This window comes from Pygocentrus nattereri, chromosome 14 (genome assembly GCF_015220715.1).
Source record: "Pygocentrus nattereri isolate fPygNat1 chromosome 14, fPygNat1.pri, whole genome shotgun sequence".
Taxonomy (NCBI): Eukaryota; Metazoa; Chordata; class Actinopteri; order Characiformes; family Serrasalmidae; genus Pygocentrus; species Pygocentrus nattereri.
The window spans coordinates 18,230,116-18,240,967 of NC_051224.1; the positions used below are offsets into that span (position 1 = coordinate 18,230,116).

The 10,852-nt window shown below is 40.4% G+C and overlaps 1 protein-coding gene across 2 annotated transcripts in view; it reads right to left on the reverse strand.

The window, feature by feature from the left end:
* Positions 1–6,518, reverse strand: part of plekhh3 (pleckstrin homology, MyTH4 and FERM domain containing H3) — a 63,015-nt gene extending 56,497 nt beyond the window's left edge. For both annotated transcript variants that reach the window (XM_017697513.2, XM_017697512.2), the window contains exon 1: positions 5,887–6,518. In XM_017697513.2, the coding sequence (XP_017553002.1) occupies positions 5,887–6,018 (132 nt within the window). In that variant the 5' untranslated portion in view covers positions 6,019–6,518. The remainder of the gene's footprint in view (positions 1–5,886) is intronic.
* Positions 6,519–10,852: the final 4,334 nt, after the last annotated feature.

Below are 10,852 nucleotides of genomic sequence, written 5' to 3' on the forward strand. Positions count from 1 at the left end.
TTCAAGGCTCTGCATAGATAGATAGACAGATAGACAGATTTGCCCAATTTACATCTGTACACTTCTACCCACACGATTTAAATGACATATTTTTTCACTTATTTCCCTCTCATTCTTTAAATGATGGAGGACTCACTTCCTTCCACATCCTAAGGATGATTTGCCTACCAATAATTAAACTGGTCTGCTGAGAAAACATATAACATGTACAACAGCAGCTGAGAAATCAATATAAACAGCCATTATAAACATATAAATAAAATGACTTCTAAAGTATATCTTAACTTCATTACTTGGCCTTACAGTAACCTAGTTAAACACAAACAGCACAAATATAAGTAATGCATGATTAGCAGCATCCAGCTCACAGCAAGCAGCAAAAATTAGCCTTGAGGCTTATACATCTGCCCGTCCTTCCATTGTGGTCTAGCCATAAAGCTGCTGCCAGCGTAAAAGGCCACAGTGATGACACTGGGCTTTGCAATCTGCGCTCAGGTGTAGAAGCATTGTGGTTACTGCTGCTGATGCTCTATTATGGTGGTGGCACGCTACCACTGTGGGGATCAGCCCTGTGGTATATAGAATATACACTGCCTTTAATTCAAAGCCATGAATAAAGAACTGAGATCCCAATTTGAACGCAATCTTTTGTGCAGCCTAAGCTGTACAACTCTTTTCGAGTGAGGAAATGTGTTTAAACAGTTTAAAACTATTCAGCAAGAAATGAAGAAATGATGATGATAATGCATTTTGTCAGCACTTCTTAAAATTATACAGTTGTAGTTTATAGCCTTAAGAACAATTAAGATTAAGGTTAATAACTTAATATTAAGCCTGCAGTGCAAGGGGTTAATTCAGTACTCGCTTGCTGACTTCATGGAGCTTAACTGGAACTGCCTCTGGTGACTCTGAGGCTGGGGGGGAGGTGCAAGCAGCCAGGTCCAGTTCAGTGGCCGGGCAAAAATCAATGGCTGAAGTTTCACCAAGGGAACATTGTGAAATATCAAATTAAGTCAAGTGCTTATTACACAGAGTACTTACTACAAGAGGCGAGGAGAGTTCAGAGCCTGCCCAGGCTCATTAGCCCCACTCTCCTCTGCCCCGACGAACATCACGCCTTTCTCCTTTTGGTTCTTTCCCATTTTAAACGTCTTAGATACAGTAGGCCGTTACGTGCTTTCGTGTACCAGTGCGGTGTGTCAACAATGGCCCTTCACATATATGGGAACAATGCAATGACCTTATAGGTCAGATGACCACAGTGAATGTGTGTGTGTGTGTGTGTGTGTGTGTGTGTGGCTGGACTGAGTAAGTAAACACACCGAGGACTGACTGAATAAGAAGGACTGTCAGGAGTCTTTGTCAGATGTTACATCAGAATTCTGACCAATGACTGAGTCCAGTCCATGATACAGGAGATTACATTAGTACAGAAACACAGTGAAGCGGTAAAGCAGGAAGGCCCACACAAATATTCCTCACTACCTACACAACCACAGAAACACGCTATACAGGATCAGTTTACCCCTGAAAAGATGGTTCTTCAAAAGGAATGGTTCTATTTAAAACCATGAGTTCTATTCAGAACCACTTGCTTATTAATATGCTGCAGATGGTTCTACATAGAACCTTTTTGAAAATTGTTCTATATATCACCAAAGAGTTCTGCTATTATCACACTGTCAAGTTTGTAACAATAGAAGAACCCTACTGGTGCTATATAGAACCATTTTCAAAATCTTTCTATATAGAACCACAGACAACACAGACAACCATCAATCCATCAGATCCTTTTCACAATACAAAGAACCATTTATGCATGAAATGATTCCATACAGAATAACTAAAGATCTCTTGAAGAATCATCCTAAGAATGTAGATGAATACAGCCAAGCTAGCATTAACGTAACTCTACACACCTAAGAATGATGTTTTTTAAGGGTTCTTTAGTTAAGGGTAGTTTAGTTTAGATTATTGGAGAATGTGTTGTGTATGGTTCTACATACAACCCCTTTTAAAATTCATCTACATAGCACCACAATGGGTTCTGCCACTTTCATGCCGTCATGGGTTCTGATATTGTCACACTCTCAAACTGTCAAGAGCCTTTTGGTGCCTATAGAAACATTTTCAAAAAGATTCTAGATAAAACCACAGACAACACATTCTACATCAATCTAAGGATCCATTTCACAATGCAAAGAACCACTTATGTATGAAATGATTCCATATAGAATAAATAGAACTATTCTCTTTACTAAAGAACCATCCTAGGGATGTACAGTAATACAAGCAAACTAGCATTAGTGTAAGTCTACACACTTAAAAATGATTGTTCTGCAAGGGCTCTTTAGTAAAGAAATGGTTCTACATAGAACCATGAACATTCAAAGAACCTTTTCCACAACTGAAGGGTTCACTGCATCACGAAAGAGTTAATCAGATGTTCTGTAGATGACTCTATGTAGAATCTTTTAGAAAAGGCATGGTTCTACATAGCACCACATGGTTCTTCTATTGTCACGATGTCAAGCTTGTTACAATAGAAGAACCCTTTTGGTGCTATATAGAACCATTTTCAACAAGGTTCCACATAGAACCACAGAAAACAAAATGAATGAACCACATGATTGACACCATCAATCTGAAGGTCTGTTCCACCATGCAAAGAACCATTTACGCAGAAAGTGATTCCACACAGAATAAATAGAACCAAAGAACCTTGAAAAACCATCCTGTACCATCCTGAAAAAACACCCTAAGTACAACCAAGCTAGCATTAGTGTAACTCTATAGCACCAAAAAAGGGTTCTTTTGTTGTTTCAAGCTTTCAGCGAGAGAAAAGAAGCCAAACTGAAGGGTCTAGATACCTTTCCAACTTTGGCTTTTAGCTTGTTGTCCTCATGTGATGAGACGGTTCTGTCGTTTGAGTTCTCCATTCTCCCCTCGAAGTGACGATGATCTAAAGATGTTTCTACAGCTATATGGCTTCAATTCAATACTCTGCTTCCCAGCATTGAACACTAGCTAGTTACCATCCTTCTGCATCCACCTGCACAACACTTCAAAACAGCCCACCTGCACAAATCCACCCAGAGCAGCTGTAGGTTTTCCTCCCACCTTCAACATCCATCATCAGAAGGTAGTATTTCTAGTTTTCAAACCAGAAAATCTCCTTCTAGAGCCCATGTGTCAAACACAATACCTGCTAGCCAAGTCAGGCCTGTGGTGCAATCCTATTCACCCTGCTAAATTATTTAAATTGTCTATTAATATTAGCCCATTTCACCATGAGCTGCACTACAATTCCCAGCATGCACTGCAGCATAATGCACACTCTGACCCCCTTCTGTGGGCCAGCGGTTCTATAAAAATAAATGATGCCTGGTGTGTAGTTCAAGGAAACCAGACTTTTTTATCAGCTCATTTTGGGCCGTTTCTTTTGGGCCATTCATCATGAAATTCACACACAATGTAAAGGGTGACAGGCACCTTCACATTTATGTCAAAAACCGAAAAACATCAAAAACGGAGATAGGAGGTTTTGTTCTGACAGCAGTCATATACTGATTAAACGACGGCCAGTACAGGTCAAAGCAAAATGTTCAGTAAAAATGAAATAAAACCAAGGATTTGTTGAGATTTTTTAATCTGGCCCTTTTAGTGGTTGAGTATGACCCCCTTGTTCTAGAGACTACTGTAGAACTTGTCATGTTTACAGCAGATAAGGGTTCGATTTTTGGACAGAGTGCCCTTGAATTGGGATACACCAATACCAGCAGAGACAATACACTGCCTAGACTTAACACTGGACAACACACACATCAGTGAATATCTCTGAACAGAGATCATGCCAAAACAAGACCAGGCGGAGTTACCATGCAACATTTTTACACTAAGCCAAGCGGGACATTAAAGAGATCTCCCTTTTGTCTGATGAAACCTGACTAGCCTTGATTTGCATGCAGAACCATAGCCAGAAGTGGGTAGTATCTAGTTCCATTTCCTCTATTCTGTGTCCCCCACTCCAATTCTGCTGGATTCTAAAAGGGAACAATTTCACTTGCACTCAAACATATTTATGACACACTTTTTCCTCAGTTCTACTGCCTTTCACATTTCCTATCCCATTATATACTTTTTGGGAAGGTTCATTTACTTCTGTTCTGTTGGTTCCGCTCCTGCGCTGCTTTACTGCTGCTCACACAGCTCACTTTGAAGCTTTAGACCAAAATGATCCCAAAAAGAGAAGAACAGCTCAAAACAATCATCAGTGCCTATGCTGATAAATGCTGGTTGTGGTAAGAAGTTCTGCTGCAGTTTCACACCCTCATACTTTTGTTTAAGTTGTTGGTTTTTTTGTTTGTTTGTTTTTTTAAACTTATATTCATCACTATTTAGTAACAATACTTTGACGTGCAAATGGTTTAAGATCACTCTGTGAGACTCCCCTCCACAACTTCAGTCAACATTTTCCACGTCTTCTATTTCTGCAAGACCAAGCAAACTCCATGCAACGTAAACCCCCCCTCAGGATGGAGCAGCTGGGCCCATAGGGCACTTTGAGAGATCTCTGTCTCTCACTCTGTTCATGTCCCTTACCCACACCAGCAAAACAGGTCTTGCAAGGCTGCATGAACTCAGCCAATTGCCGGGCTCATTTCAAGTCTGTCCACTTAGATCAAGCTTGAGTTTTCCCTTCCCATGTCAACCCATGCCATCTTTATACCCGGTGAACTCTTACAGCTTTGTCAGGACATGTCAGGACATGGGGTCATACATGAGTCTATGTGTAATAAAAATATGTCCCATATGTATTTGATGAATAATTATCGACATGTGATAATATGCCCTATATCACTGCTGTCGGGACAAAACCTTGTATATCTATTGTTGTTTTTCAGTTTTTCACCCAATTTGAAAATGCCTGTTGCTTCACATTGTGTGTAAATTTCATGGAGAGCAAAAGAAACGCTCTAAAATGACTTGGAAAAACATCTGGGTCCGCTGGCTTACAGTAAAAGTAAAGTATGTTTTTTCTTCTCCTGTAAAGTTACCATCTTTGAGCACAGGAGATTTAGTTCCGACAGCAGCGACACATGTATACACATATATACCTATACATACACTTACATATATACCTATACATACACTTACATATATACCTATACATACACTTACATACACTTACATATATACCTATACATACACTGTATTATTCGCTGTTGTCAGAAGAAAACCTCCTATCTCCATTTTTGTCGTTTTTCAGTTTTTGACATAATTTGAAAATACCTCTTACCCTTTACATTGTCTGTAAATTTCAAGATGAATGGACCAAAAGAAACATCCCAAAAGAACTTGGAAAAAAGTCTGGTTCCATTGACTTACATTAAGAGTAAAGTAGGTTTTTTCCTTCTCCTGTTGTCATTTTGGAGATACAAGGTTTTCTTCCAACAACGGCCATAAATAAGCATTTATATGCAATACTAATGTATCATTTGTTATATAGTATAAACATATTATTATTATTATTACTACTATTATTATATGCCCCATAAATATTAGTATATATAATAATAACAACAACAATAATAATAATAATAATAATAATATGTAATGATAAATTGTCCCTCATGTATTATTTGTATGTAATAAGTATCAGTATGTAATAAGAATGTTCTAAATGTAGTACTAAAGCTAGAGAAAATAGGATTGTTTACCAAATCACACCTGAAGCTTTTTTTTTTTTTAAGTACTTTATAAAGTCAGGAGCCTTTTTCTCAGCACTAACATTGCAACACAGGCCTGCTTTCCTCTGGATCTCCTACTAAAACAACCCTTTGCCTGAGCAGCATATAACACAGCGTTTCTTGTGCGCGCACGTACCGTCTGCGCGTCCTTGTTGCGCAACTCGAACGATTCCTCCTCCTCCTCCTCCTCTTTCTCTCCATGCTCGCGTCCCAGCAAGCTGAAGCCTTGCCTGCAGCACAGGAACCAGCAAGAGCCGTGCAAAGGCATTCAAACCCCGGCGTGGCCTACAGCACCTGTCCGCAAACGCTGGCAAGCATCCACCGCTGGAAAGAAGGCACAGCAAAGGGGGGGGGGACGCGTGAGGGCCAGACGCGGTGTAGCAGAGGCTTAGCCGAGCCTGCTAACGCCTCAGCGGCACTGAGCAATGCCCCAGCTGGGGACTTGTGGCCATAGCTCCATGAAGAGAGTCCCCACGGTCAGTGCATGGAGCAGAAAACACGCGGAGAGTCCTAAATGTGCAGAGAGTCCACTTTCTGCCCTCCAGGTGTTCCAGTCCTAGTGCCAGGCTTCCTTGACGCACTGTTCAAAACACAACGCAGTCCTCAGAAAGTGTAATTCCAGGCTGGTGAAGGTGAAAATAAAGGTACAGAGCATCAAATTAGGCCGACTTTGGCTCCGAGAGCTCTGAGTGAAAGGTAAACTGTAGAGTGAAGCGTCTATCCGGCTAAAAGCCCTCCGTCCCGGTTGCTGCTGTCCCGCTTGCAGACTTGTAGAAGTGCAGCATGAGAGAGCGCTGAGTTGGGGAGGGGCGTGGCCAAATCACCACGTGTCCGGCCTCGGAAGTTAATTGGTTGGCGACCCTCACGCCCATGGAGACGCCCCACCTCTTACCGTTGCGTCACACGCCGCCCTGGCAAGAAGCCAGAAGTCTTCAGCGCGTTAAAGGACAAGTCCACCAGTTTTTCCCCTCAGAAAGACAGACAACAAGCACTCGGACACAAGGACATCAGTGAGGTCAGGTTCTGGTGTTGCATGACCAGCTCTGCACCCTTAAAAAAAGATGGTTCTTCTAGGGTTCTTTCATGAAGCTAATGGTTCTGTTTAGAACCATGAACACTCAAAGAACTCTGCACCATTAAAGGGCTCTTTGCCTTGTAAATTGGTTCTCCAGATTGGTGGAGAATGTGCTGTAGATGGTTTTATGTACAACTTTTTTGAAAATGGGTTCTTTTGTTGTTATAAGCTTGATACACACTATAAAATTATGGTTCTCCAAGGGTAAATTAATCTATATAGATCCTTGAGCACACAAAGAACCCTTTGCATGCTTGAAAGGTTCTTCATGTGGTAAAAAGGTTCTTCAGATTGATGGAGAATGTGTTGTACGTGGTTCTGTATAAAACCTTTTTGAAAACGGTTCTATATAGCACCAAAAGGGTTCTTCTGTTTTTACAAGCTTGAAAGAAAAAAATGATGGTTCTCCAAAGGGTTCTTTAGTAACAAAAATGGTTCTATATGGAACCATGAACACTCAAAGAGCCCTCTAAACAATGGTTGTTTACTTTACTAGAATGTGCTGTAGATGAACCCTTTTTGGTTGTATATAGAGTCATTTCCAAAAAGGTTCTATATAGAACCAAAAAGGGTCCTTTTGTTGTTACAAGCTTGATACACACTTAACAAGGTTCTTCAGGGGTTCTTTTGGACACTCAAATGACCCTTTGCATGATTAAAGGGTTCTTCAGATTGACAAAGAACATGCTGTAGATGTTAATATATAGAACCTTTTTGGAAATGGTTGTATATAGCACCAGAAGGGTTCTTTGTTGTTTCAAGCTTTATACCCACTAAACATGATGGTTCTTCAAGGGTTCTTTGGTAAAGAAAATAGTTCTATATAGAACCGTGAACACTCAAAGAACCCTTTGCATTCTTAAATGGTTCTTCACATGGTAAAAGATTTCTCAGAATGCTGTAGAATGTATTTACATGGTTCTATATAGAACCTTTTTGAAAATGGTTCTATATAGTGCCAAAAGGAGTTATTTTGTTGTTATAAGCTTGATATTTAAAAAATATGGTTCTTCACGGGTTCTTTAGTAAAGCAAATTGTTCTATTTAGAACACAAAGAGTCCTTTGCATGATTATGATGAGGGTCCTTGCATTATGAAAGCATTCTGCAGACTGATGTGTGTGTGTGTGTGTATGTATATGTGAGTGTGTGTTTGTGTGTGTGTATATGTGTGTATGTGTGTGTGAGTGTGCATGTTTGTGTGCGTGTGTGTTTGTGTGTGTGTGAGTGTGTGTGTGTGTGTGTTTGCATGTGTGTTCATGTGTGTGTGAATGTGTGTTAGTGTGTGTGTATGTGTGTATATGTGTGTATGTGTGTGTGAGTGTGCGTGTTTGTGTGCGTGTGTGTTTGTGTGTGTGTGAGAGTGTGTGTGTGTGTGTTTGCATGTGTGTTCATGTGTGTGTGTTTGTGAGAATGTGTGTTAGTGTGTGTGTATGTGTGTATATGTGTGTATGTGTGTGTGAGTGTGCGTGTTTGTGTGTGTGTGTGTGTGTGTGAGAGAGTGTGTGTGTGTGTGTTTGCATGTGTGTTCATGTGTGTGTGTTTGTGTGAGTGTGTGTTAGTGTGTGTGTATGTGTGTATGTGTGTGTGTGTGTGTGGGTTTTGTGATTTAATTCAATTTAACAATTCATTATTGTTATTATTATGTGAGGAGGTTTGACTGTGATATTGTTCCGTTCCGTTTCACACATGTGAAACATTGGTCTAGGCCTAACTATGTTCTGGGAATGATTCTAAATTATGGCCCCTGGCTCTAATCCAGCAGTGACATCATGGTTTGAGGGGGGTGGCGGTGGTCTGCCAAAGCGAAATGTAAAGTTTATTTATTTGGGTAGTGCTGGAACTTGTGTGTGCAGTTACATTAACGAGAAAGTGCAAAGTTTTGGGTGAGGGAGCAAATGAGAACAGCGTGATGAGAGAGAGAGAGAGAGAGAGAGAGAGAGAGAGAGATTGAGGGGGTGTTAATACAGCCTCCTGAAACACATTTTGTGCCTGAATGGAAAGCAGATGGACTCAAGCTTCCAGGAAACTGGGGGTTGGGGTGTTTAGGGGGAGGGACAGAAAGACAGGGAGAGAGAGAGAGACAGAGAGAGAGACAGAGAGAGAGGGAGAGAGAGAGAGAGGGAGAGAGAGAGAGACAGAGTGAAAGAAACAGAGAGAGAAAGAGAGAGAGACAGACAGAGAGAAAGAGAGAGAAAGAGAGGGATAGAGAGAAAGAGACAGAGAAAGAGGGAGAGAGAGAGACAGACAGAGAGAGAGAGAGACAGGGAAAGAGAGAGACAGTGAAAGAAACAGAGAGAGAGAGACAGACAGAGAGAGAGAGACAGAGAAAGAGAGAGCGAGAGACAGAGAGAAAGAGAGAGAGGGAGAGAGAGAAAGAGACAGAGAAAGAGGGAGAGAGAAAGAGACAGAAAGAGAGACAGAAAGAGACAGAGTGACAGACAGAGAGAGAGAGAGAGACAGACACAGAGACAGAGAGAGAGGGAGAGAGAAAGACACAGAGAAAGAGAGACAGAGAGAGAGAGATAGAGGGAGAGAGCGAGAAAGACAGAGAAAGAGAGAGACAGGGAAAGAGAGAGACAGAGTGAAAGAAACAGAAAGAGAGAGACAGAGTGAAAGACACAGAGAAAGAGAGAGACAAACAGAGAGACAGACAGAGAGAGGGAGACCGAGAAAGAGAGAGACAGAGAGAGAGAGAAGAAAGTTTTAGTCTGCTGCTTTCTCAAACAGTCTGAATCCTGAGAGCACATTTGGTCCTTTTTCTTCTTCTTTTTGTTCTTCTTCTTTTCTGTTTCCATCTTTCTGTACAGTAAAAGTGCCTTATGTCCCAATAATTGATTTGATACAAGTATCATGGATCATGGACTCAATAAAATAATACACCTACATATATATATATATATATATATATATATATATATATATATATATCACGGCACATAACAAAAACACAACTGGATGAGCAAAAATCTGCATTAAAAGCCAGGTTAGGTCGGGAGTCACAACCCAAATGTTAAGAAGAGACATTTTGTCCTTTCTACAAAGTCAAACCACCTTGGCAGCCGCAACATTTAATGTCCAGTATGAATTTGTTTCTCATTCCATCTTAAATTCTATTTGAGGTGTTGAATGTAACTGCTGCACCATTTAAGGTGAAACGGGAAAATTCAAAAGAGAAGCGACTTCATCTTCACAACTTTTTACAGAGACAGTCTCTCTTTGCAGATTTAACGTACCAGGAAACAACTGCAGCGCTTATAAATGCAAATAAGTCCATTCATCTCCAAATGTTCATCTTAATCTCTGTCTTTTCGTACTGGTGAGGTGAGACTTCATTTACATTTACAGCATTTAACAGATGCTCTTATCCAGAGCCACTGATGAGAAGTGCTTTGTCTATGTAGAGAAAGTATCTTTGCTAGTTAGACTTAGTTGCCATGTGACCTTCAGCCACATAGTCAGTCGTTGAGAACCAGGGCTTTCGCGCTATGCTGCACACTTTGGAGCCGAGATTCAGCGTCCAGTCTCGAAAATATTTTGCTGACACAGTGAATTGAAAATGCATGTGGGCCTTTATATTGTGTGAACATTTCATGAAGGAGGGACCTAAAGAAATGACTCAAAATGACTTGGAAAAGTTGGAAAATTGAAAGTAATGTTTTTTCTTCTCCTGTAAAGTTACCATTTTGGAGACAAGGTTTTATTCTGACAGCAGCGATATATATGCAGTATCTATCTATATATACAATCTGTATATCCAAACTATCAATATGTGCCATCTTTGTTACCTATATATCATTATTTGTAATGTCTTATATGTATTATATACATGTAAGTATTCATATGTAAAAATAATTATTTACAGATGTACACACACATACACACACACACACACACACACACACAAAACAAAGCTCTCACTCAAACACATTCAATTGCACACTTCATCTCTCTCTCTCTCTCTCTCTCTCTCTCTCTCTCTCAATTCAATTCAATTCAAGGTGCTTCATTAGCATGACAAATATGCT